The sequence below is a fragment of the Rhodamnia argentea genome, chromosome 4 (assembly GCF_020921035.1).
Source record: "Rhodamnia argentea isolate NSW1041297 chromosome 4, ASM2092103v1, whole genome shotgun sequence".
NCBI classification, from domain to species: Eukaryota; Viridiplantae; Streptophyta; class Magnoliopsida; order Myrtales; family Myrtaceae; genus Rhodamnia; species Rhodamnia argentea.
Window position 1 is genome coordinate 22,888,197 of NC_063153.1, and position 27,333 is coordinate 22,915,529.

The 27,333-nt window shown below is 40.7% G+C and overlaps 3 protein-coding genes across 5 annotated transcripts; 1 reads left to right on the plus strand and 2 right to left on the minus strand.

The window, feature by feature from the left end:
* Positions 1-814: 814 nt before the first annotated feature.
* Positions 815-4,713, minus strand: LOC115740727 (ATP-dependent 6-phosphofructokinase 3-like). Its single transcript, XM_030674303.2, has 13 exons — positions 4,238-4,713; positions 3,629-3,675; positions 3,487-3,526; positions 3,314-3,376; positions 3,081-3,218; positions 2,757-2,915; positions 2,586-2,639; positions 2,422-2,490; positions 2,216-2,345; positions 1,710-1,978; positions 1,557-1,605; positions 1,312-1,466; positions 815-1,197 (listed from the first exon to the last, which is right to left on the minus strand). Exons 1-13 carry the CDS (start codon positions 4,481-4,483, stop codon positions 997-999), a joined length of 1,620 nt encoding a protein of 539 aa, XP_030530163.1. The 5' UTR covers positions 4,484-4,713; the 3' UTR covers positions 815-996.
* Positions 4,714-8,633: 3,920 nt separating this feature from the next.
* On the minus strand, positions 8,634-11,119 carry LOC115740730 (nudix hydrolase 8-like). The gene is made up of 9 exons (XM_030674311.2): positions 10,937-11,119; positions 10,597-10,844; positions 10,258-10,323; positions 10,018-10,155; positions 9,832-9,906; positions 9,701-9,751; positions 9,264-9,298; positions 9,032-9,140; positions 8,634-8,931 (listed from the first exon to the last, which is right to left on the minus strand). Exons 1-9 carry the CDS (start codon positions 11,049-11,051, stop codon positions 8,743-8,745), a joined length of 1,026 nt encoding a protein of 341 aa, XP_030530171.1. The 5' UTR covers positions 11,052-11,119; the 3' UTR covers positions 8,634-8,742.
* An 8,671-nt stretch (positions 11,120-19,790) lies between these two features.
* On the plus strand, positions 19,791-25,350 carry LOC115740728 (NAC domain-containing protein 75). 3 transcript variants are annotated; one of them, XM_048277678.1, is made up of 6 exons: positions 19,791-20,585; positions 20,959-21,136; positions 21,521-22,140; positions 22,884-23,189; positions 23,646-23,774; positions 24,991-25,350. In XM_048277678.1, exons 1-6 carry the CDS (start codon positions 20,454-20,456, stop codon positions 25,081-25,083), a joined length of 1,458 nt encoding a protein of 485 aa, XP_048133635.1. In that variant the 5' UTR covers positions 19,791-20,453; the 3' UTR covers positions 25,084-25,350. The 3 variants fall into 3 exon arrangements, with proteins under 3 accessions (XP_048133635.1, XP_030530168.2, XP_030530169.2); XM_030674308.2 differs by having other exon boundaries at positions 23,658-23,774; XM_030674309.2 differs by having other exon boundaries at positions 23,664-23,774.
* Positions 25,351-27,333: the final 1,983 nt, after the last annotated feature.

Below are 27,333 nucleotides of genomic sequence, written 5' to 3' on the forward strand. Positions count from 1 at the left end.
TTTAGACCCTTAGTTGAAATAATATACACTTCAGGCTCTTATTTAAAACAAGATTCATTTCGAGCCCTTATTTGAGAAAATGATGGCACTCGAAGTCCTTTTTTTGAAAATTTCCCAACTTTTTATTCAATCTCATTTTAAAGAAAACACTAATTTTAACTCAGGATCTCAATTTTGATCCAAAATTCTCGTTGTCTCACAAAAGATACCAACTTTTCAGTTGGTAGCCGAGGTTGAGAACCCATCAAATTTTTGTCCAACGATGCCGTTCAAAATGTAACGTGCCATTGCTACCAATCGCGAGTTCAAAGTTCCGTTTTCTCAATTTTCGGACGTGCTCGGATCCTGTGAATCGCTCTTCCGCACCTCGTTTGCCCTAGGCAAGTCATTTCTTAAATTTATTTCGATTTTTGCCGTCAAAATCCACACTTAAATGCTCACATTTCCAGGGAGTATTTCAAAGTGATCAGAAACTGTTGTCTTCTCAAAAAATTTGGTCAAAACACGTTAAGTTGGGGTCGATTTCTAGTTAGACTCAATCGTTGTCTTGCCAACAAAAACACACTAAGCGTGCAAACATATGTTCTTCTTCGGACAGGTCGGAAATCGCTAGCTTCGGAAGTTGGCGAGGTTGATTTCGATCCCGTTTAGGTTTGTCTTCTCATCAGGAGCGTTTTTGGTAAAAGGGCCGACATTGGATGCGCCCAACTTCCCATGAGCAAGCCCCGGACGAACTCCATATCCATCTTCTTTCTCGTATCATCAAGCGGTTCACATGCTGACATGACGAGCCAGCTTTCGTGCACATGGCCGATTTCAGGAATTAGAGGATTCGCGAGATATCACTTCATTGCGACTCAATCGCTAAGAAATTACACCGAGCAAGCACCGACTACGACATCGTGTATAACTATTTACAAACTGACGAGTTGGAGTTGGCAATCAATGTATTACAGACAAATTAATATACGTGCTCGCTGAATTATCGGCATAGCTTTAACCGGTCTCTTTCCCGATGCCGACCAAGTCGTCCTTGATGAAGTTTTGGTCATCCAGCAACTCCGCCGGCGGCTCTTCTTCTCTTTTGTGCTCGATCACGTCTTTGGGGCTCCAGAAGCTAGGCTGGTTGGTCGAAGACAAGAGCCTCGCCCACATCCGATCGGTTATCACGACATTGTTCTGCTTCTCTGTAATTCTCTGGAGCAAAAGAAAACAAGAAAGAATCAGGGTAAAGTGAAGAATTGCATGCATTAACTCGGATCGGAAGAAACCACGATTCGAATGCCAACACATGTTGTTAGCCGTACGTACATAAAAAGGTATGTAGGTTTGTCTTCCATTGACGAGTCCAACAGTGAAGCCTGTGTAGCCGGCCATTGTTCCGTGAACCGCGCTTTGAGCGAGAAGGGTGCAGTAAACATTGTCAGAGGCGATGCTTGGTACAGCACGGATCATATACGTAGGGTCTGTCAAAGCAACATTAATTAAAGTTAGATCCTTCTGTTGCTCTCCGAGATAAGCATACTGTTAAGAGTAGAACAATACAGAATACCAACCTATGTATTTGAGGTTTATGGCCATCTTACCCCGTTGGGAAAAATGATCCTGCAGAAAGAAAAATCAGGACAACGTGTTCATCATATCGGTTTTGAACTCGAGAAATTGCAGAGGAAAGAAGTCAAAATGAAACCTTAAACACAAAAGTCCACCTTAATGCTCTGGGAGATCCAGAGGCCAACGTCTTGGAGGAGCTTGTTGCCAGAAGCATCCTTATGATTGTCCAGGGATTGGATGCTCTTGGACATGAGTTCTTGTCCCGCGCCTTCGGCCATCACAATAACCATGTGTCCATTTTCCTTCAGTCGTTTGTCTATGTACTCGAAAAGCCCACCAGCACCTTCGAGGTAAAAGGGCGACTCTGGAATCAAGCAACAGTCCACGTCGCGGCTTGCAAGAGTGGCATACATTGCAATGAATCCTGATGCGAAACCCATCTCTTAAGTTTAATCACATGCTTGAAGAAAGATGTGAATATCACGGACATTGAAAAAGCAAGATGATGATACACTAGAGAAATCGAGATATAATTTCACAATCTGCCAATTTAAGTCAGCAAGTCATGGTTCAACATGGTAATGCACTAACAAGAACTCAGGCGTATCAAAGAACAGATTATGACATATTAAAAGGGAAAAAATCAAAGAAGTAAGCTCACCGCTATAGCGGCCCATCAGCTTTACTACACCAATACCATTCTCGACACTCTCAGCTTCAACATGGGCAGCATTGATCGCACGCTGAGCCTCCTCAACGGCAGTGTTGAAGCCAAAAGACCTGTCAATAACCTGCATCAGCCGAGGGAATGAGAGTGAAAACCAGTCCATTTACTAGATTGAGCAGTTCTACAGTAATGGTACATACTGGTATGTCATTATCAATGGTCTTGGGGATACCGGCCACCGCTACTTTCAGACCTCGTCTTCTAATTTCCTGCATTGTTAATGACATTGTAGTGTGACTCAACTTCAACAAAGTGATACATAGCCCGTCGTCACCAACAAAAACTTAATGGATCCTTTTTTCACCTCGAATATCACAGATGCCCCTCTCTGACTTCCATCACCCCCGATTATATAGACCTGAAATTCAGAAAGCTGTAAACATGACTTCCTGCAACGGGAAATCCGGATTGGAGAGTGGTACATAAAGTTAACAAACAGCAAAAATTTGTAAATTTAAGAAATGCTGTTAAAGACCTGGTTGATTCCCCTATCTTGGATGCTGTCGACTATCTTTTTTGTATCATGACCACCGCGTGAAGTACCAAGGATGGTTCCTCCACGTTTGTGGATATCATTTACGACCTTTGGAGTCAAAGGAACTGTATTTCGAGCATAGAAACCCCTGTAGCCACCCTGCAGATTCGATATTTCATGAAACGATTCCATTAGGAAATTCTGCAACATATCCCTAAATTTAGTTACACAGCCAGAGATCCGAGACAAATTGTCATAATTTCCTATATCTGATCCTTTTGGAGTTAAAGGTAACGTCTTAATGAGTGGATTATGCGCCCTTACCTCTATGCCGAGAACTCTCTTGACACCGTACATATTGTACAACCCGCAAACAATTTCCCTGATCACCGTGTTGAGCCCCGGACAGAGACCTCCACATGTCACAATACACGCATGAACATCATCGGACTCAAAATACACCTGCATGATATTGCATTGTCCAGCAGCATTAGTCAGTCATGAGCATTAGAGCACGGTATTTCTTCTGTTATGACGGAGCAGAAGAAAACTTATACCTGTTGACGCGGCCCTGCCCGTCGGAAATGTACTCCTCTTGGACTGTCCTTGTGGACGACAACCTGCAGAATTGAAGGTAATGTCATTGAGATAACAGACATACTATTTCCTAGCAAAATAACTGAAGTTGACGCCAACACAAAAACGAAATGTGTCACAGAAGGGGGCTAACCTTTTGGGGCACGGTGTCATCGACATGGACAAAATACTGCCTGGTTAAGGAAAACATAACATGTCAATAATAAGGACCTTCAGTTCTCCGACATAAAAACCTTTCAAGCCAACAAGAACAAGGAACAATTTTTCCGACTTACTTCACAACTGAATATGAAGGATTGTCTTGTAACGGGTTAGGATAAGTCTGCAAGACAACAGAATCACATATAGCAAATGAGAACACAGTTCGTTAACCACAAATGAACCTTCAAGATTTAAATTTGACGAATGTTTAACCATTTTTAGCACTAGTATATCAGAAGATTGGAAGCGAATTCTATCAGCGGCGAGGTGATTGATTCACAAAGGGACGTGATATGACATTTCGCAGCTGAAGAGTAGCATCAACTCTGAAAATGAAGTGACGAATCCATCACAGTTGATCAATCAGGAAACTTAATTATTGGGGAACAGCCCTTGTTATGGTACTGCACTTAATGTCCTTAATTTGAAACAAACAAATTAAACTAAGCTAGAGTCAAAATTCTTTTTTTCCACTTGGAAAAAGAGAAGAAGAAACTTTTGCCTCTGTTCCGTGAATCTTGGAAGCTCAGGAATGTAAATTCATTCACACCCTTTTCGATTCCCTCCGATTCCGGATCAGGAAACGCAACAGATAAAAAAGGAAAAAGCAAAGTGACATTGATCAAACAAGCAAACAAATTTAACCGAATTATCAATTAAAGAGAGAGAGAGAGAGAGGGTACAGGGAGATTAGGAATGTAGTCAGACAAATGAGGGACGTCTTCGAGGACGTAACCGAAGTCGCCGGTCACAATCTTCTTCTTCGTCGTATCCGAAACGCCGGCCGACCCCCCGGTGGCGCCCATGGGCGACCCGAAGCACGCGGCCCCGTCGAGCTTCCCGGGATTGATGGCCGCGCGATCGCGAGGCTCCGGCGCGAGCGAGGACTTCACGGCAGGGACGGAAGAGAAAGCAGGAATCGAACCCATTCAACAGCAGAGATAGAGAGGGAGGGAGCTTGAAGAAGAGAGTCGGAAAATTTTTAACTTTGAAGGGTGGAATCTCCACAGAAGAGCATTTATAAAGGAAGATTCCGCTGACCCAGATCAAAACCAGAGGACGCCGTGGAGTTCGCGTGCTGGTTTTCGCTAGTTTCTTCTCACTCGTCCTTTTCACTGTAGGAAGAACTTTCTCTCTCTCTCTCTCTCTCTCTCTCTCTCGTGAACGAGGAGGAAACCTGCGGCCGACGCTAGTCGGGGCTTTTGACCGTTTTACGCGAATCACAGAGCCTTGGAAGGAGAAAGAGACAGGGGTAAAAAAGTCAAGATTCAAAGGAAGACTTTTCTTTTCTCCGGGCACATTCATGGCGACGTGTTTTTACCTTCCATTCTTACGGTGAATAATTTCCGTGCGAAGGGGGGCAAAATTTTTCCAGCTGTTATTTTCGGAAATTCACGCGACCATGTGCAAAAGTCCGTGTAACCCACGTGACTCTCGACGCGGTCACGTGATGTTCTAGGACGATCCCGGCGAACTCGTCCCCGTCGAACGCGCGCGCGCAAATGATGTAGACAAGTAAATCGCAAACGAACGGTGCCGTGGAAAAAAGCACGGGTACAGTGTTAACGGCCCTTTCGATCCATGCCAAACTCGACTGCGGGTATGTGCCAAGCGAGCAGAGACGATCGTCATGCATGTGCGGATCGATCAACAAAGTGACAGGAGAGATTCTTATCGAGCATCCGTCCGATCGTGGTTTGATTGCGTAAGCATCTTTTTTTTTTATAACATGTTCATGCTAATTGCAAAATAGTACCACATGTAGAGTAATATTAACAAAATTAAATCCTCACAGTCAACATTTTGCAAAACAAGGGGATTAGGGTTTTGAAATTTAAAATGTCATGAGGTCAACTTAAACGTACGCACGATTTCCTCTAGAAAAAGAAAATTGGATTATTCAATGGAGTGCCATCTTTTCTTTTCCTTCATCTCCGGTCAACGAACTCGAGCGCGTTTCCTCTTTTGCTTTTGTACAAGGACAAAAATGTCCAAAACGTGCTTTTTTGTCTGGCCCTTTTTTCATTGTTTAATACGACGCTGGTTGTCCTCGCGCAGGAAGTAAAACGACAGACGTCGAATGCCGGTTTTCGCACACCATTCCTAGATTGCGTTTCTCTTTCTAGTTTCTTTTAATAGCTTCCAAAATTGCAGATTTTATGTTACGTTAAGAATATCACTCTCAGGCCTAAGTAAGTTCATAAACTATTTCGTCTGAGGCCTCCGTCAGATCTCGAGAATCCACAGTCGTAAAGTAAATAGGAGATATTCCCCACCAACAAGGAAGAAAAATTTATGGACGGCAATTTGGAGGGTGGAATGCGTGCGGGCATCGGCACGTTAAAATAAGAAACATATCCAGACAGCTCGCTGGGTCTTCAAATCGGCACTTGAGACCCTTATAAGAGCGAAAACTCCCTTCTTTGGTGAGGTAACCCTATGACTACACTAAAGATCTAGGGAAGTCCTCTAAGAAAATCAAATTATTTGGTAAAACGTGTAGGGGTGATGTATTCTTTTTCGTTGATTCGAATAATAATGAACACGGAGAAAGTAATGTATTTTCAAATTGAGTTAAATAATGACTATGTTGTTCTTTCAAAATGAAGCTTATTCCGTTGATTGACTATATTTTCAGTTCGTGTTAGGATCGTCAACTTTTCCTTTTCTTTTTTCCCTTCTTATTTCAATGGTCGGTGGCGTCCGAGCCAATTGTTGCGTATCTCGGCTCGTCCATTTCTCCAGGCTAATGAAATGTGCGGTCCGCCATGTCGTCTTGATACATTTGGAATTTTACTTCTTCAACGGCCATGATAAGACTCCGTTTTGTTTTGCTGAAGATGAATGGTCACTTATATTGCTTCTGAAAATAAACGGAACGAAAAGTATTTTGCTCGTCCACGAGAATATTTTAAAAAAAATCGATATCGACGATGAAAACGTAGGCTAATTATTTCAAGCGACAGAGGCGATCGACTTTTCGAAAAGTGATTTTTGGAATGTTTGGTTTCTGGAAAACAAAATGGAGCTTAAGAGAAATAAAGTCTCTGGCCCGCGGGGGTCAATTTTCAATCCGTCGCGTGATTTTAAACGGGTCGACACGCCTAGGGAAGTAGACATGACATCCGTGAGCATAAAAACCTAAAAAAAAATCCAACGGTCATAGTTCAGAGACGAGGTGGGGACAGAAGCCTTTTCGGACCCCTAGAATCTTCATCATATTTAAAAATCTTTGTACTCAGTTTTATATATATATATAATTTTTCAATAATTAAATAATAATCTAACAACTCTTGCCTAAGTAACACCGACACCGATACAAGGTGAATTTCTTCTTTTTTTTCTTCTTCTCTTAGGAATTCACGACTAGGTTTGCTAAATATATTGATTTTGAAGTAATTGAATATATAACTTTAAGCATATGTATTTTGATGAATATCTATTTTGATCTATAATTTATTGAAAATACTTAAAGTTAACTTATGCGTGTGAAAATAGTGTGTCGAGATGCTAGACTCGCGTGTGATTGACGTGCTTGAAATACCGATCTCGTATCGATCACCTATCGAAGAGTGTCGAAATATCTGACACGTATTCGATACGATACGAAAGCTCTCGAAAAGTTCCGGTGCTTCCTAATCTTAACGCGTGAGCGATAGGGAGTGGCTGCGAAAATTTGGGGGGTTGGTCGGTCGAGTCGTTGGTAAAGCCGCCACACGTTCGGCCGCCGTTTCGTTACGTTTTGTGAGATTGCAGAAAGCAATGGAAGTTGCTGGATGCGTTCTTTGTACTTTTCTGCCATTAATGAAGCTTCATGTCTGGCTACTGCGGTCTAAAATAGACTGCACATTTCATAAAAGCAATAATAATAATAATAATAATAATAATAATAATAGAATTATCGTTGTAGTTGAATGCGTCTATTTAATGGAGGAAAAAGTGTCAAAAAAGTACTAAACCTATTATATTAGTGTCAATTCAGTCCTAAACCTTTTTTGGTGCCAATTCAGTCCTAAACATTTTGTATTGATGCCAATTAAGTCATAAACCTTTTATTAGTGCCAATTCATTCCTAAACCTTTTATAATAGTGTCAATTTAGTCCTAAAAATTTTGTATTTATGCCAAGTGAGTCAATTCGGCTAATTTTGATTGGAAATCACCGGCATGGACATCAATTATCGTACGTGGCACGGTTGGCACTAACATGGATTTTTTTTAAATATTTTTTTGATATTTTAAATAATTTTTAAAAATAATTTTGAAAAAAACTAAAAAAATGCTTACAATATTATTTAAAATATTAAAAAAATATTTACAAAATATCCAAGTTAGCGCTAGCCGTGCCATGTAGGACAATCGATGCCCACGTCAACGATTTTTGATCAAAATTGGCCGGATTAACTCAATTGACATAAATACAAAATTTTTAGGACTAAATTGGCACTATTATAAAAGCTTTAGGACTGAATTGGCACTAATAAAAGGTTTAGGACTTAATTGGCACCAATACAAAAGGTTTAGGACTGAATTGGCACCAAAAAAATGTTTAGGACCGAATTGGCACTAATGTAATAGGTCTAGGACTTTTTTGACACTTCTCCCATTTAATGGAAGAAAAGAGGTTATTAGAACAAATTTGGCTTGATTCCCTGAAAAATTCTCAGTCTAAGTCCAACACCGAACTTTTTTTTTTGTTTGGAAAAAAAATATCAAAATAGGGGCTAGTTAATAGAGGTTCATTATCAAAATTCACGCCTTCAATAGCAGTCTCATGGCCGTATGGAACAACGGTAGTCTCCCGATGTGATGAAGCCAATTGGGATTTTCGGTCATGGGTCAGATTTGGGACTAGAGCGATAGCTGGTGATTCTTTTTTTAGGTAAAAGAAAGTTCAGGATAAAATTAGGATTTGACCTAAAGTTGAGTTTTTCCCTTAGGGAATTAGGCCGAACGAACTTGTTACCATGGCAAAAAGTCGAACACAAAATGTTGAGGGACCGAAATGATGAGAAGTATAAACTTCAGGGACTTAAAAGTGAATTTTTTTTCCATACACATGACGTTTGACGAGCAAAAACCCTAGAAGCTGAAGCTAGAAAGGCTTACACCCTTGTATTTATTTATTTATTTATATATCGATTTATTTGTTTCCATGAAGTAGAAGCTTGTTAAATATTTGAAGCACATCAAATTTTACATGGACCACCGTAGTAGTACAAGTAAGACAGCTTGCCGTCAAGCTTGGAGGGGAGCTGGTGAGCGATGAATCCGCAGTAACGATCCTCGTACGCCTCCATGCACAGTTCCATCGCCTTCTTCAACATGTGGTCCTCTTGGTAATAGGGTTGACCGATGAACTCATCGTAAGCCATCCACTGCCAACAGTAAGGACAAACCAAAGCTGAACGAATTCTGTCTTAAGTAAGACAATTACACGTGGGAGTTTATGTGTTTGGTTGAAGTTGAATGTTAAACCTTGGCAGCTTGGATCTCTTTGTCGTCAATGGCGATGTCGGAGGACAGCGGCTTGAGCATGCACACGAACAGCAAGTCCGACTTCTCGAAAGCCACCAGGTGGACATGCCTTCCCATGCCAACAAGAAAAAAAAAAACCAAGACACAGACATGTACATCAGATATAGAGTCGAGGTGTTGTCTTGTCCTAGGTTGTGCAGATCGTCAAAGGATGTTCGTTTTCGGTTATTACCTGAAAGCAACCATTTCCAGGAAAGCTGTGTCGACCTGCGCGAGGAAACTGAGAAACTGAGCGCGAAGGTTCGGAAACCATATGACTTTTGAACGATAACGAAACAAGGGCAAGAGGCTCAAATTGACCGCCATTCGACCGGTTAGTCGTGTGCTTGTTTCGGAAGTCTATCAAGCCTCTACATTTTCAAATCTCGATTGGTGCAATCTGCAAACCCGCCTTTGACGGGGATGTATCCATCTTCCATGGTAAGTTGGTTCGCCAAATTTTTCATTGCCGGGTTTTAACTTGTCGCAACAAGGTTTAGTAGGAGCTGGTGTGGCAACTAGCTCAAATGTCCGCACGAATCGCAGCCCGAGGAGTTGAAGGGTGCCGTCAAATAGAGGAGTTAATTTGAGCTTGTTGCTAGACGTTAATAAAGGTTAACTTGAACTTACACCAGTCTCTTCCTTCACTTCTCTCACAGCTCCGGAGAACAAATCTTCAGACTGAACAACAGAGACAATTCGCTGAGGACACATACTTTCAAATCTGTCAAAACTTTAATTTAGGCTTGCTGTAGAATCACCTTATTGATATAGCCGGTTGGTAACTTCCACACATCAGAAGAGCTGCAGGAACATTTTTCCTTTACCACAAGGACCTGCGTCAACCTCGCAACAATGCCGCTTATCAGCAGAAACAGTACAAAACAAGCAAAGAGTCATGAGGAAAAAATGTGGCAGGAGAAAAATGTTATTATTGGTTAGTGAACCTCTCTTTTGTCGTTGATCGCGAACCCTCCGACACCGATTTGATGCGAAGGACCGGCAGGAAGAAGGCAGGGCTCATCAGGGATCCAGTATGTTAGCATCAGGAATCCCGTTTCGGCATGGTGGTACTTGAAGCCTTCCTGTGACGCCGGAAACAGAAGATTTGGCCATGTCATATAGAGTTTTCACATATCATTCAATCTGATGTGGTCATATGAGTGCCAGGAGGATTCATCTCTTGCCTGTATCGCAATGGGAACGAGGTCCGCTTGCTCTTCCAGTATTTTGAGCCATATTCCCCTCTTACCCTGCATTTCACGCGATATGGACATTGCTGATTGCCACTTACGCTGGAACTGGACTGGGTGAATTGTAAGTGATTGCTGCCTTGAGCTGCCAATGGTGTTCTTTCTTGAAACTTAGGTGCTTAATTTTTTTTTTTCATTATTCCATTTGGGATCAACAAGGACTCGAAGCTAAACAAATGCATTTTAACCATACACAATTCTGTTTTTGCACATGCTTATTTAAGCTGGTGAGTCGAAAATTAGGCAGCTTAATTTTTATTGCTCAGTGCGGACCTTCAATTTCCAGTCGAATAGCGAAGTTTTAAGGGCAGATGCAAAAGCATTTGCACTCGAGGGTAAGCTCCAAGGATTGATGACAACCCCGCCGTACTCATCATCCCAAGCATCAAGGACCTCTGGTTCCCAGCTAAGTGTTGATATATCTGGCAATACAACGTGAATTCTGTTCCTTCTGATTACGTCGTCACCCATTGAGAACGTCAAATTCAAAGTTTTCAGAGGAGATGTCTTCCATGGGAGATCTGAATGGAAAGGACTAACAAATTACTGCTGTTTGTTAGACCTACTAAACTATTGAAGTAATTTCAGACCTTGTTGTTGGGACATGACTTACCTCTTGATGAGTCGTACGGAGTGAATTTTTCTGTTCGTGAAACTCTGTGCTCTTTCAAAAGTTCGTGTCGACGAAATCCTAGAAAGTTCCTGCCGAGTACTGCCGCCGGTGCCATCTTTCTCCTCGAACGAATTTCGATGAACTTTTCAGTCCTCCGCTGATGTTATATAGAGCTTACGACACCGAGCAATTGGGAATAGAATCCATCGCGGCAACTTGGAGAAGATGGCAATTGAGGTGCTGGGGATTAATTGTGCCATCGAGTCTAAAATCTTGAAGTCCACATCTTGTTTCTGCCATTATCCAAACTGCAAGAACCAAAACTATTCCCTCTCTGTAACATACTGGAATGAAAATTTTTAAAAATGGGACAACTACAGTGTCCACTTGTTCACCAATCCTCCTTATTTGATTCCGAAATGTGCGTGAATATTCTTGGCCCATGCTAGGCTTGATTAGGACTCAATCGGCACAACAACAATTGCGAGATTCTCGAAGTGTATCATTATCCTGGAGGAATGTCCGTAGGGTACTCATTCCCTCCAAGATGCTTCTAGTATAGTTCCTGCTAACAAGAGGCTGATAGATTCTCGCCTACTTACATCACTCGGGAATCTGTCCTTATTCCCTGATCATATTCCCTATGACCAGGTGTTCCATTGGATTTGTTCGTCTCGAGTACCTTCGATCGGTGTTACGGCGATAGACAGGTGGGCGTGTTTGCAGCTAGTCCACAAATATAGCTGTTGTTTAGGAATTGATGGACCGACATTCCGTTCAGGCCTTTGCAACAGGCACAGGAGGAATTCTGCTCATACATGCGCTAATTCTAAACAAAGAAAATGCAGACACACATGGTCTTTTTGGACCAACAATCAATTGTCACAGACTGGAATTCATGCCATGGTGTCAAACACTTCACTCTCCCGCTTTGATCAAATTGCTCCTATTTTCCTATCATTACAACGTGAACGGGCTCGATTTGTGCACGATGCAAACTGTCAATAATTAGACTTTCGGATACAGAAAATGGTTTGACATCTCCAGGGACAAGTAACAGGGGAAAAGAGCGAAGTTTGAGCCCATATGGACATCATTGCCAGTTACATCTTAGGTAAATACGACTAGATTTAACATAGATTTAGAATAAACATCAGCATTTTTTTTTGAGGTCGATTGCTTGTACCCTCTTACAAACTCATGGGTTTTCATGAACTTCACATTCAGAGTGGAGTTCTAATGGATGTATTGCAGGTTGAATAGATGGTCCATGTTGTTGTCCAGATCTTCGTGGACTAGACTTGTTTGCGAAGTTGAGTCGAACTTAGATTCATGCTCGTATCTGCATTGATTGCACTCTAAGGCCATCGAGGAAAGTTAGGCGTCCATGACGCACGATATTTCGAGTTCAAGGTGCTCGTCCTGCGAATTTAAGGCAAATGCAGGTGAGCAAGCCCCGGTCGTGGATGCTAGTTCACACTTGCAGTCATTCACTGCAGGTCATTTGTGCTATTTTCTGCTGATTCAGGAACTGGCCTAGATGCAGCGATGGCTTTATTTCCAAATTTCCAAATTCAGTAGTCACCTAATCTGGTGAGTACAAACGGTTGCGATACAATTCTCTAGGATGAACTTCAAAATGACTCTTTTAGTGGGCAGATCGCGATGACTTCGATCAGATCAATGCGAAACCACGGGATCTAATCGTGCGGTGAAACAGGTCTTTTTGCACACCCGTCTTAGCCGAATGAATTAGCTTTATTTTCGCCATCCGTATGTTTGGTAATTCCCCTTCATTTGCCCATGGTGAGACCTCATAGACTGGGAAATGTCTTGATGGATGATATCTAATGATGATGATACTGCAGGGTGTTGCAAAACTGTCGGCTTTGCTTTTTCCCCTGTTGTGCCAAAACTCTCGAGCTAATGGAATCAGCAAGCACGCTCACGAGTGCCGAAAGGGAAATAGCGTTGGGGCCTTTTGGGCCGGGCCGGCCGGGCTCTGCGTTGCAAGGGCCTTGGGAACGCTCCCTCGTGCCCATTTCTTGTGCGTTCTTACCTTGTGCTATGAATAGAAAATGTCAATTCCAGAGTCCAAACTCTGGCTTCAAAGCGCCGTTTCTCAGCCGGATTGGCGGGACTATGGTCGCCGCTCGAGTCGTTTGTGCACGGTACCATGCCTCCTGCGCCGCATGTTGTTTTCGGTACACTCATTGCGAGGAAAAAAAAAAGCGCCGTGGTTCCTACCACGCTAGAGTATCGGATGGCGGACACATCCATATGCATACTTCTGCGTGCGGCGCCGGCTCAATGCCGGGCAGCTCGAGAACAAAGACTTAAAGGTGCGTTTTGCCGATCACGGGGACGAGTTTGACGAATGGGGGAAGAGATGATGGCGTGACTTAGAAGCAAGCAAGGGCTTGCATTAGATGAACCACCCTAACAACGATCCATTGTTTTAGGAGTCAAATCCAAACCATCTATCTCTCTCTCTCTCTCTTCCCCGCAGGTAGGAAATTGCCGAAGATTAGAATTATCTTGTGATCCTAGACATTGCACATGTTGGACGAGGTACGGTAGATTACGTCCTTCCTCATGCTTTTTTCACTTTCGCGACTTCACCGACAGTTGTTCATTTTACCAAGATCTCTCCTTATTATTTACTGTTCCTTCCCCCTCCCGACCGAAGAAGGTACCTGATTATAACCCTCGTTCGATGGCAATAGACAATCGTGAAACGAAGTTTCTCAATATGTAGGAGGTGTTTCGCAAGCATCCCCGACGAGCCACACCGCCTAAGCAGTCTTGAAAGGTGTACCGCGCGACCAAAACTCGTATGTATGCAAGATAGCATGTATTTACAAGATGATGTCGATAAATGGAGACGATGGTGTAATTGACATTTGCATTTCCTAATGGGGGGATGAATCAAGACAATTTTGAATCATAGCTCTCAATTTTTTATCATCCCTCGCCGTAATAATATCTTGTGGTAGCGATAATTTGGTATATCGACTATACAGCCATTAACTAAAATATGTCTATGGTTAACTAATTGACGGGCTTGAAGAATAGTCGAAGCCATATCCAATCGGAAAAGGATGTTATCCAAACGCATTTCAAGTAATTGTAGTAAAACACGACATTCGTTACGATCGTTGTTCGATTCAAAGAATCTCCATTCGGGAACAGTAAGTGAGATTTTTCACCTCATACTGCTCCTCCCTTACGTGTATAATGAGAATAATCCATGGAATCGAAAAAGATTGAAATATTCTCATTATTGAATGAGCGGGGCTATTGTTTTTACAAGAAATCTCTAGCCAACCTTCCTGCAAAAGATCCTTTTTTAACATCAAATGGGTTGATTACCGAGCTAGACAAATGTTGGCCGATCTGTTTATTTAACGGAAAATGAATGATTTAAAAAAAAATTCCCTAAAAATGATGTCTTATATAACTTACAAAAATAAACAAATGAAAAAGATTTTCATTGTTTACGAAAATATTTAAATATAGATTACACTCAATAATGAAAATATTTTTTCTTCATTAATTATTTTAAGCAATATAAATAATTATTTTTTGAAAATATTTTTCAAATTGTTCCTTCTTCGAGAAACAAATAGAGCCTCAACAGCAGCTTTCATGTGCTACGGTTGAGAAATTTGGCTTGTATTAAAGGTTACCTTTCTTCTTTTGTTTTGGTGGTTCTTTTGACTGCCTAAAGTTTATTACGTTAATGCCATATGTGTGTTGTCTATTGTATATGCAAATGAAGATGATCAATGTGAAAACTAAATTGAATTTCACAATATTAGAAAAATATTTTGTCGAACTTTATTGGTTGATGTTACAAACTGATGTATGGATTGTCCGATGATCTTTTCGGCTGCACCAAACAAGGGGAGACATGCTTTTGTGTCGTTGTCCTCAACCACCAATTTTAAATTTGACACAAAAAAAAAAAAAAAACCACCAATTTCCACATGTACCTGAATTTCAGAATAAGAAGAAATAGACTATGTTAAGAATTTTTCTAATAACGATTGAATAATAATTGCGAGAGTCGTTTTTTTTTTAAACATCTTACCGATAGTAGTAAATTTTTTAGCGAGTGTAGTTTTATTCGAACTATATTTCTACATCGATTTTCTTAAGTTTTACTTAAATACACTTACAAGGAAAATAACCATTTCAAATGTTTAAAAGTATGACGATTCATGAATGAAAACAAAAAAATATTTTTTGTTGTTGTTAATGTTAATGTACTTTGTAAATAAAGTGAATGAAATTTCTAATGAAATGGTTATATATGTGTGTGTGTTATTGCGTCACTACATTTTATGTTTCGATTTAGATTGATTTACTTAGATAACCGATTCAATCCATTACCAAAAAATCGGATCTCATACTGAATATATTTTAATTTGTTGTTGAAAGAATCATATTTTCATCATGATAAACAGATTGAAAAAATGAAATCGCATAAAATATTATAAATGAATTTAAGTAAGATATATCATTTCAAAACTATAATTAAGTCCTATTGTGTCGATTATAACTACATTTGATAGTCTTTCCAAAGGGAAAGGACGACGCACATTAACTCGCAGTAGATGCTTAAAGACTAATTGTCAATTTCATGCAATTTCTTGAATGTCAACTATGCGAAATCGCAAGTTGCTTTAGTTGCGGAGAAGTCGTAGCATCCTTTCCACGAGTGAATTGCTGCGTAAAACTGTACCAAATAACCTCTCAGCATGACCACACACCTCCCCCCCCGCCCCCCCCCAAAAAAAATGCTCTCAGCATGATATTATTTCTTATTCCTAAGGATGCGTTTGTTTCGCGGTGATTGATTTGAAAAATATTTTTCTCAAAATGATCGTTTGTTTCTCTTTATTCATCGTCCATGAAAATATTTAGACATAAATTGTTATCAATAACAAAAAAAAAAAAAAATCAAGCGACTAACTATTTTAAATGATACAGGCTATCTATTTAGCAAAATGTTTATTAAATCATTCATTTTTCATGAAACAAGCGAAGTATAACTATATTCTTACTATATTATTTAGGAATATCCGGTGTCAATTGACAATCGGCTAATCTAATGGGAGAATCCCCGAATCGACCATATCTCGGCTAAGCATAACGATTGTTCTAGATGACCCTGTTTTGTCTAAACCCTTAAATCTTGAGATAAATGATATGATGGTCCAAAATGGCAAAGAGTTTCACATCAAGAAATCTGAGTTTCTCGACTTAGGTCTTTGTCCTTTCTCTCTGTAACTATGCCCACAAGGAAAAAAAAGGGTTTCTACTTATAGATACAATGAGCGCAAAATGATATTCTTATACTGTGAAATAAATTTCATGGCTAGCTTTGCTTTAGGGGGTCAAAGTAACTAATCCCTAACTTTCTCTATCCCACACTTTATATCCTTAATATTTAGCGCATCATATTTACTTGGCACATCAAGCTTTAGAAAAATCTAGACTTTACACTAGGATTATGATGAACAAAAAGAAGAAGAAAAAAAAAAAAAGAGGGTGCAAACTGCAAAGTGTAGGAATTTGAAAAGATAGAGTATAAAGTATTAGGCCCTGTTTGGTTTAGCATTGAAAATGAGCATTGGGGCTCTAAAGTTTCTTAGCCAAATACAAATGGCGTTTGGTTCATTTTTTGGCTCACTTTGGGGAGATGCAATTGCATCTCAAATGCTCTCCAAAGTCTTTTAGTGCAAAGTACCTCTAGAGGTATTTTGCGCTAAAGAATTTTTACGAAATGCAACTAATTTTTTTTATTATTTTAATTTTGTCACCTTCCCTTGCTGCCGCCGCCCACCGCCATCGCCCATCGATTGCCGCCGCCGGTCGCCTCCGCCGCCGGCCGTCGTTGCTGCCGCCATCGGTTGTAGGTCGCCGCCCGCTATAGCAGGTCGCCGCCGGCTTGCCCCACCGTCTTTTTTTCAAAAAGAAAAAAATATTTTACAAAATTTATTTTTTACCAAACAACATTTACATCAAAATTGGTTCCAAATGTGTTTTTAAAATACACTTTACCAAACACTACCTGCATTTTGAAAAAGTCCTTTAGCCCAAAAGTATTTGCATTTTCTCAAAGTCACATGGCCAAATGCTGAATCAAACAGGGCCTTAGTATCACAAAATTTGAGGTAGAAGAAGTTGAGAAACACTAAGCCGGAGCTATGTTTTTCTTCGTCCCTGATTGGAGGACATCACAAATACATGCACCTAACTAAAAATATAAATGGCGGATTGCGGGTGATGTCCATATTTGTCAGCCACCGAGGAAGTTTCTTCCGATTAGGAATGGAGGAAAACATCGTCGTAAAGCCGAAATCCAACAGTGTTAAGTTGTCCCCCAGGTGTAAGTGGTCATCCAATTGCAATCCTTTCTCTTGGAAAAAGGATCTATGGTCGTATTCTCATTGGAAAGGGCAATCATTTGTTGAAGACATCAACATCATCGTGTTTTCTCATATGCCGGGAAACTATTTGCTCACATTCTCAAATATTCTAATCAGATCCTCTTTATTTCTTGCGCTCACCCAACTGAATTAGCAGTTTGTCACAATAATTAGGAGGGATCCTCGTTGATTTTTGGTTCATTTGATGCTGATCACATGCCCCTTTTTGTTAATGCTAATCGTTGTACTATTCTCTGGCCAAAAATTAAAAAAAAAAAAAATTCCCATAACTCCATTGCATTTACATAGAAATGCTGGTCAAACATCTGCCATCTTTGATATGTAGAACAAAAGCTCTTCAAGTAAGCACATTTTCGAAGAAAAAGTGGTTAAACGTTGATCGTAGAAACTTGCACGCGAAGAAGTTCAGAAGGCCGACCCCGACATTTCCGTTCAGTTTCGCATGGAAATGCGCAACGGAAGCCTCTAAAGTACCGGCATAAAAAAAGAAGTACGCGCGATCGGCGTGATCACACGAAATATACTGCAACAGGAACCGACTTGATTACATTCCAAAAATGCACAAGGATCGACAGCGTAATCTCCGATTCGGCCCGAGCCGATTGAGCTTCGGATGGAAACCTAGACAAAAGATTTTAAATCGTGGCCGAAGTATGTTATGGTGCAAATGATTAAGATCATCACTAGATGAAACACTTATATGTACTTGAATCAAACACTAACTCAGTTTAACCATCCAGGACCAAGAGGCACTCTTCATCTGCAGGAGATGCCTCTCACCGCAGTCAAGTCAACTATCCCATAAACTTACCAGATGTAATAACCAATTATGATCGCTAAAGACAAGAATAAACCGAGTAATTAAACTCATAATTAGTATAAAAAAAAAAAAAAAAGACCTCGACCCCTTTAAATAAAAATAATAAATGTTTGGATCTCAGACAAGGTAAGGCAGCATCATGGCCATTGATCTGTTGTGTGGGAATGCAAAGGCACTATCTGGTCCCTCCATCATTCCCACTCTTGACCGCCCTAAAGCAAAGATGGGGGAGGAAAAAACGTGACCCCCAAACCATCATCCCATTCTGCCACACATCAAGAGCACACAAGATTTCCCAGGTGGGTCCCACTTTATATGTTAGTGGGGCCCCTCCGGTCCACGCCTTTACTTTTTCATTTTTTTTTTGGCCTTTTTGGTGCTCATATCTTCAATTATGTACGAAAGGGCAACACTCGAAGATATCCCAAGAATGAAAATGAACATCCAGGCAAAAACCCTAAAGAGAGAAGAAGGCTCACTGGAAGGGTTAAGAGGAAATAAATGAATTTTTTTTTTTTTTGAAGCATGTAAGATTTTGCTTTGAATTTGTGTTAATTCGTGTTTACTTCTCAGAATTCATTAATAAAAATCCCGAAGAGAAGTCGACGGACAGTACGTGGTTGGAAAGAAATCGGGTAATTTTTCTTTTTTCACGTGGGAGCTTAGATGACATTTTAGAATCTGAATCAACGGGTGCTTGGTGTAGAAGTCTCTAATTTGATGTTTTTCTAATTATATATTATGCTTTTTATAATGAAGTATTAAGAAGGTGAAGAGAGAGGTGGTGGTGGTCCATCAAGTAGACTGCTCATTTGCCTTGCATATGAAGCAACCTTGTAATTCTCTCTCTCTCTCTCTCCTCTCTCTCTGAAACATTCATGGCAAAAGAATCATGATCGGCACTCCAGCTCAAAACCCATGTGAGCTCCTCCTATCATCTCTTTTCCATTTATTTTTCACCCCCTACAAAATATTTTCATTAAAAAACCAATCTTTTCTTTTTCATTCCTATAAAGATCTGTTTTTTTTTAAAAAAAAATTCTACCTGTGGGATTAAACTCTCCTGTGATCTTCAAACAGACCAGGCTTGAAAATTTTTCCTGCTGGCAAAGTACTTTCTGTTGTTTTGCTTTGTTTCTGCAAAGTGTCAAGAACCCTCATACATACAGATGTTGAGTACAACTTCATGCAGTGCAAGAAAAGTTAGAGAGTGGTTTTGCTGGAATGGATCAGATTTTCCCCATTTTCCTTCTGTAACTAGGTTTACTCCCCTAAAAAAACTATCTTACAGTATATGTCTGAACAGTGAAATGGAGAGAGGGGGGGGAAACAAAAGGGGAAAAATTTATGTGTTACTGTGCTTTTGAAGGTCTGTTTCCTGCCTTTTGCTTTGGCAGTCAAGGTTAGCTTGGAACAAAGGTGTGCAATAAGGAGGCCTTAGGCTTTAGAACAAACAATTAAAAAGAAAAAAAAAGAACTGTGATTTCATCTCTCTCTCTCTCTCTCTCTCTCTTGCACGCATAAACCGCCTCCATGCTCTGCTTAAATTAGCAAAGGGCTTTTAAAGGTGATACGTATAGGTTCTGGAGCATTGCTTTTCCTTTCTCCCCCTCTCCCCCTCTCTCCCTCTCTCCGTCTCTCTTTCTCTCTCTCTAACTGGCTTCGGTTAAAGTTGAGAGCGAATTCTGGTTCTCTTTCCATGGTTAAAGCAGGTTTTCTAGCTCAAATAAGCTGCGACAGTTTTCTCTCTCTCTCTCTCTCTCTCTCTCTCTCTCTCTCTCTCTCTCTCTCTAGAGACCATTTTTCATGCTTTGGCACATGTAATACTTGCGCCTTATTTGATTTTGTTCACTTCCTTTGCCAGAGAAACTCGCAGGGTTTTATGCAGTTGCCCAGTTTGTCTTTTCTCCTCTGCGGTTCTTGAAAAAGACTGATCTTTTGTGTGATGATCATCTTATTCATAGCTTTCTTGGTCTATATTTGGTCTATTCATCTCTAGAAGTGCTGCCGTCGATCTTACTTAGCTTCTGTTCACCTTCTTTTGAATAAAGCAACGATTTTTCGAGCAGGGACCTGATTATTCTTGATGGTGAGGGATTTTTTGAGAGCTTGAGGGAGTGATATGGATGTTTGAAAGCAGATATGTGGAGAGGGGAGAGAGAGATGGAAGAGAAGAGATAGTATCTGCAGTTACGTAAAAAGGAGCCAAACCGAAAGAAGAAGAGGAAAGAAGTAGAGGATGAATAACAGTAGTAGCAGTAACTTGGGTTCGATCAGCAGCTCTGATCTTATCGATGCGAAGCTCGAAGAGCATCAGATTTGCGGATCCAAACAGTGCCCCGGTTGCGGACACAAGCTCGACGGAAAGCCGGTAACATTCTTTTTGCCCCCTTCTTTATCTGTATCTCTTCTCGGGGCAAGGCAAATGCGAAACAAAGAAGATGATAACAAGAGTTTCGACGGCGTTTTCCTTATGAAGACTACTGGTAAATTGTCATTCTGGGGGCGACGGTAATGAAATCACTGAGTGTTTGATGGAGCGAAGTGATGAACTCCAGTGGAAAAAAGGAAAAAAAACAAAAAAAACCCATCAAGTCACTCAACATGTTTTCATTTCTGCTGCTTTTTGAATGCTGATTTTTTCTTCTTGGTTTTTTTTTTTTGGCTGAATTTTTGTGTTGATTTAACTTGAATTTGTGGGGGAGGAGAAATAGGTTGAGGGGGTGTTATCGTTTTCTTTCCAGGATTGGTTAGGTCTACCAGCAGGAGTCAAATTTGACCCGACAGACCAAGAACTGATAGAACACCTCGAGGCCAAAGTGGAAGCCAAGGACATGAAATCTCACCCTCTCATCGACGAGTTCATTCCTACCATCGAAGGCGAGGATGGGATTTGTTACACCCATCCTGAGAAACTTCCAGGTCTCCTTTATCTTTCTCTCTCTACCCTCTTAAGAAATCTCTTTCTCTCTCTAGATGTCCAAATTTACTATACATGGTATACTGTTTATATCGAAAAAAAAAAAAAGAAATTTCACATGACTATATGTGGAGGATATTGGGTATTTATCTATGTCTACATTGCCTAGATAGCTTGCGACTTCTTCCTCCTCCTCCTTCTCCTCCTCATTCTTCTTCATGTTTGTTATGACTTTGTAAATTTTTCTTGCACATGTATATATTGTTGGTTATACCTAAGTCAACCTAACTTTGACTTCTTGGGCACACAATGGCGGTGGCGGTGGCGGCGGTGGTGTGTGTCTCTTCTCTTGTGTGTTCTTTTGTCTGAATTCTTCTCTTTCCTAGGAGTGACAAGAGATGGGTTGAGCAGGCACTTCTTCCACAGGCCGTCCAAGGCTTACACAACTGGGACGCGGAAGCGGCGGAAGATCCAGACCGAGTGTGACCTCCAGGGAGGCGAGACGCGGTGGCACAAGACCGGCAAGACCAGGCCCGTCATGGTGAATGGCAAGCAGAAGGGTTGCAAGAAGATCCTGGTGCTGTACACCAACTTCGGCAAGAACCGGAAGCCCGAGAAGACTAATTGGGTCATGCACCAGTACCATCTTGGCCAGCACGAGGAAGAGAAGGAAGGGGAGCTCGTGGTGTCCAAGATATTCTACCAGACGCAGCCGAGGCAGTGCAACTGGTCTGAGAGGAGCGGTCCTGCCACCAGCACTTCTGCTTATGCCGCCGAAGGAAGCGGCGACCTGAACAATAGTAGCAGAAGAGGTGGCGGCGGCGGCGGAAGTGGAAGCTCTTCTACTTCGAAGGAGGCGATTTCTCGGACGGACGAGATCTCTGGAAGCGGAGTCATCACTGCAGTTACCGCAGCTATTTCAAGTTACGGTGCTGCCACTGCCGACATTCAACAGTTGAAACCCGAACATTACGGGTTCGTCCCATTTAGAAAAGGCTTCGATGAGGTACATTCTTCAATTTCCATGTACATTTTCTTCAAACAAGTCAAAACAATATGAACCAACAATGAATATATCCAATTTCGCTTCTGGGATTTTTATAGACATTGCTTTCCTTGAACGAGTGATATAGCTAAAAAGGAATCTATACCCTTCAACCTTCCATGGAGCAAGTTGTTATACTTTTGGAAAATTTTAGCTAGGAAAGAAGAAATATCCTCATCTGTTACCAAATATAACTTTTTAAATTGAAATCATATAAGTTGATCTCGAAATTTCTCTTATGAAACTAATAGAAAATGACTCATTTTCGCGCATGTATGCACATGACCAACTTGGTTGCATGAAATTAAATTTTCTTGGTAACTTTCTTGGATATCCCATTGTCTAGATAAATGACTAAACTAGGAAATTTTTTTGGATCTTGAGACTGAAAAGGGTTGCTCAAATTGAACGAAAAGGGCTTCTCATCTACATGATTTTACGGCCGCCTTTTTCTTCTGTTTTGCGTATAAAATGCAGCTCGGAAAATAATCGCCATCAGCTCACTAAACTCTTGCTTGGACAAGCGCAAGGTTTACATCACCACAGAGAGTGAAATAAAGCAACTTAAGGAAAGAATAAAGCAACATAATAAAAGGTGGAAAAAAACTAAAGGGAATAAGGAGAGATTGAAAAACGACTAGTTAGCTAAAAAACTGTGTTCACAATTAGATGGTTTGAGTTTGGTTAATGACTTCTGCATATAGGTGGGAATTGGAGAAGCTTCGACTGCAAGGGAAGCCCCGGCGCCCGGCACCTGCGAGGACATGAGAGATCACCATCAGTACCAGAGGTTGCACCATCCTGTGGCTCCCCATGATCATCAGCTCCATCATCAGCACCATGTCCACCACCCGATCGCCACTACCGCGTTCCATATCAGCCGGCCCTCGCACCCGATCTCCGCCATCATTGCCCCGCCCGCTCCTCTCCACCAGACGGCAGCTGCCATCAACATTCTCGATGACGACTCATTCCACGTCTCAAGGATGATGCTCCAGAATGAATTCCAGGTGCATACATAGTTTACTTAAAGCGCCCCGCTTCCCTTTCTTGTTTCATCTATATAATCGCATGCGAGAAGCGTTAACTCGTGTCAAATGCCGGAACTTTTCGATTTAACATAGTTAGCTGCTGAATTTGCAGTTGCCCATGATCAAGAATTTCATTCTTCTTTTGAGTTGCATTAGCTGATCTCTCTCACCCACACTCACACACACACACACACACACAGCAGACAATTATATATTCATTTAGCTTACTGCTGTTGCATGCTCAGTCTAGTGTCATATACTATATTGCAACGCCGACTGCACTCATGTGAGTTGGGCTATTTCAAAATGTCAGCTAAACTGGGGGCAATTGCTGTCATTTTCTCCACTCCATCTTCTTCCTGTTGAAGACATTATCATGACTCAGATGCGAAATTTTCTCCTTTTTTTTCGTTTTCTTTTGACCAAATGAAATGAAAATACACACAGCAACAGCAACAGCAACATCAGCAGCAAGAACAACATCATAAGATGGGAGGGAGGTCCGCATCTGGTCTGGAGGAGCTCATAATGGGATGCACTTCATCGTCGACAGATATAAAAGAAGTGAGTTATGAACACGACGTGCTTTTTTGACTCTGAACTTCATGAGCCTTGAGGTGTCACTATGCTATGCATGCAAGTAACTAAAAGAGAGCAAAAAGAAGGAAAATAAAAACCCTTGTTCTTGTCATAACAATTGTTTAATAACCTTAAAGAGGGAGTGAGAGCCCCCCAGAATCCCCTTTCTTTATTTTCTTTCCCTTCTTTTTCCCTTTCCTCCCTTTTTCTCAGTAAGCATATTTCGACGAGGGTATACGAGGCTTTGGACAGCATCTGTCTTAGGAAAAGAATTTACATTAAGGGACGTACATTAAAGTTCGGGAAGGTTGTGCATTTAGTGCTTAATTCAAAGAGTTTTTATTTTGTCCAACCGTCTATGTAAATAAATAAGCCTCGAAGGCAACTTTAGGTAAAATGACGGACACTTGCAATCTATAAACTTAATAAAGGCTTCATGCATATAAATTCTAACTGCACACGTATCGGCATCTTTAAGCAGGATCTATAAATCCTGATTTTTTACTGATGGTGGGTAAAATGAAAGTTCTCAATAAAAAGTATTGGCTGTATAATATCTTTAGTCGATAATTAAGACAACTCGACACGCGCATTGTCTGGTGACGGAAAACAATTTGATTGAGGAAATTCTTAAAAAAACTTTTTGGTTGTCATGAGTTTGTTCTCTATGTCAGTCTATCTCTCTTTGAAGTTCCCCTTTGGTGAAACGTTATTAGCTTGCCTTGATGGCTAGATTAACCAGAAAAATAAAACCATGAGGGTCTGTTATTATGTAATGTTAGATACCAATATTTCCTTATTTAAAGAAAAAAATTGAGTGCTTTCCGTTATATTAAAATCAAACTGAGGAGCCCTAAAATTTTTTGGAGAGAACTAATAAAGCTTTTCCCAATGAGGTTTGCGAGGGCAATAATTTGCAGGTGATCAGAGGGAGTGATGATAGGATTAGACAGCCTTCTTTTCCCCAGTAATAATTATGCTTTTATGTCCTCCTTAACAACAGACAAACAGAGCTCTGCTTCTTCCTCCATTGTTTTCATGCGAAAAAGTTGGTCGTACAAACCCTAACCTCAAACCCAGAGCCCCCTCTTCCTTTTTCTAATCCTTTTCTTCTCCACATGCTCCTGGAGTTTTCTCTCGTCTTTAACTTTCTTTCTTTTCTATCTCTTTACGCCTTTTGGTTTTTCCCCACCTCTTGCAGGAGTCATCCATCACGAACCCACAAGAACCCGAGTGGTTGATGAAGTACTCCCCATTCTGGCCGGACCCTGACAATCCGGATCATCATGGGTAGGTGTGAAGAATTATACAGAGAGAGAGAAGAAGAAGAAGGAAAAAAGAAAAAGAAAAGGGTTTCGAACAAAATGCTCAGGGACATCATCATTATCAGCAGTATCATGAGTACTTGAAGCCCCTCCTCCAACCAGTTCTTTTCAAGCTTAGAGAGAGAGAGAGGACGGAGAGACCAAAGGACATCTACACAGTATGTACTTTGTCTTTCCACTTTGTCCTTCTTCCTTTGTTTTTTTTTTTTTTGGTTGTTAAGGTTTTTTCTCTCTCTCTCTCTAAAAAAAAAACCAGAACTAACTGTTTAACTGTCCATGTTGGAAAGCAAGGTGTGGGGGAAAAACAAAGGAGAATGAGAGGGAAAAAGAAGGAAAAAGAAAAAGAAAGGAGAGATAGAGAGAGAAAAACCCAAAGAAAATGAAAGAAGCCCCCCAAGAAAAAGCTGCTCTACTGACATTTTCGAAGGAGAAGCCAAAGACCCGATAAAGCCAAAAAAAAAAAAAAAATTACACCCTGCATGAAAATCAGCGCCGATGATTACCATATCATCTTGTGTGGCTATATTCTCTCATTATTTTATTTTTTTCCCCCTCCGCTCTCAAGAAGGTTGTGTAATCTCTTTCTTTGTTCTTGGTTACCCTTTACTTAGAAGCAAAAGAATATACCCAGATAATTTGTACAAATAGGAGGACAACCCCATCGATTATGTTGCGACTATTCGTTTTCTTGATTAAATGTTGTGGATAGTGATTCGACATTCTCCTTTCCCTTTGAGGGATTGCAAATGTGCATGGATAGATCCTTATACTATTGGGTGGCCTCGTTTGATTTTTTAGTTAGTCACTTTTGCGATATCAAAAGTCGGGATAAGTCGGTCCTTTTGCGTCCATTATTGTTGGTTTGCAAATTATGTGTATGCGAAACAGCTTACTTGTTTGGTTTATTGAGCCAATCATGTATTTCTAACCAAGTCTCAATGCAACATAAATTCGTAAAGAGTACCAACTTGAAAACAATGCAGAAGAGAGAAGTTTCTAAGAATGCAAGCCATGCAGCAAAGTGCAGAAGAGAGAAAGTTTATACATGTGCTCAAAATCTGGAATCTTTATTTAAAGAACTTCAATTTATTGCAAGTTAAGTTCAAATTACTACTATAAACAAGTTTCGGATGAATGATTTTATGTAGGACATGCGGCTAATAATAAAGATAAGTTCTTTCTTCATCATGTAAGATGCACGATAGTCTAAGGATGGAACAGATGTCACATCTTGCTTTGCTAATATCATTTCGATAGGCGGAGTAAAACGCAAAATTATTATGCATAAAATCAAGTCAAGATGTGAAGTTCAATGATGGTGAAGCTTTTCTTTTGATCGTTTACTCGAATGTTTTACCACCTTTCGTAGTTAGAATCATGCATGGCAGTAATCATCATTCAAAGCCAATCATGCATGGTATAGTAAGTGATGGAGTTTGCCTTTGGCGTAGTAATCATGATTCACAAAATGATCTCTGGAGCAGTGCTTTGATTAACACGTCATCAGTCATGGTTAACGGGACTATCTTTCTAATCCTCATCGAAATCAAATTCTTAAACAGAATCCGATCAGATTCTGCCGGATGGTACTGACATAATCAGGTGCTGACGACCATTTTGATCCACTTGCAACTGAACACTCATCTTTTGGATCAACAATCACTGGTTTGAGTTCTTATCTCACTCGCGAAGAAAATGTTTTGCCCCGTCTGTAATATACTCGGATCGGGTAGTAATGGAACCTTGGAATAGAGACGGAGCTCTCATCTCGGGCCACGCTATCTTTTCGGTTCTCTTGCAGACATCACGGACGTTGCTCCTTTGTTTTATTCCATATTCCAGCTCTTTATGCGAGCACAAAAGACTAGAGATATAGCTCGTGTCTCTGTGTTCCTGTGTAATAGAGACAGAGAGAGAAAGCTATATGCACAATCTTCATTTGCTTCCGGGGACGTGCATGAAATAAAGATCAAAATAAACAACGGGAAAAGGAGGCGGCTTCATCCTAGTTTCATAGGGAATAAAGAAGGGAACAAGAATAAGCTTTATCTGTTAAAATGACCATTTTCTCCGGCCTCCTTGGAAAGCTATACTAGGTACATTCTTTCTTATAAACCGAAAACCAGTATCGTTCGAAAGATTGCAGAAACATTGTCAGTCCAGGACCGTAGTTGTGTTTTGTATATGTCTGTTACAATGGGATATAGCGTCGTATTGCC

Coding starts and splice junctions, on each gene's coding strand:
- LOC115740727 (XM_030674303.2), bottom strand. CDS start 4,483: ATGGGTTCGATTCCTGCTTTCTCTTCCGTCCCTGCCGTGAAGTCCTCG. Junction 1,979..2,215: donor GCTGATGGGCCGCTATAGCG/GTGAGCTTACTT, acceptor GTTTCGCATCAG/GATTCATTGCAATGTATGCC. Junction 1,198..1,311: donor AAACCTACATACCTTTTTAT/GTACGTACGGCT, acceptor CTTTTGCTCCAG/AGAATTACAGAGAAGCAGAA.
- LOC115740730 (XM_030674311.2), bottom strand. CDS start 11,051: ATGGCACCGGCGGCAGTACTCGGCAGGAACTTTCTAGGATTTCGTCGA. Junction 10,156..10,257: donor TCGTTCCCATTGCGATACAG/GCAAGAGATGAA, acceptor CCGGCGTCACAG/GAAGGCTTCAAGTACCACCA. Junction 9,752..9,831: donor CAACCGGCTATATCAATAAG/GTGATTCTACAG, acceptor TCTGTTGTTCAG/TCTGAAGATTTGTTCTCCGG.
- LOC115740728 (XM_048277678.1), top strand. CDS start 20,454: ATGAATAACAGTAGTAGCAGTAACTTGGGTTCGATCAGCAGCTCTGAT. Junction 20,586..20,958: donor ACAAGCTCGACGGAAAGCCG/GTAACATTCTTT, acceptor TTTTCTTTCCAG/GATTGGTTAGGTCTACCAGC. Junction 23,190..23,645: donor TGCTCCAGAATGAATTCCAG/GTGCATACATAG, acceptor CAAATGAAATGA/AAATACACACAGCAACAGCA.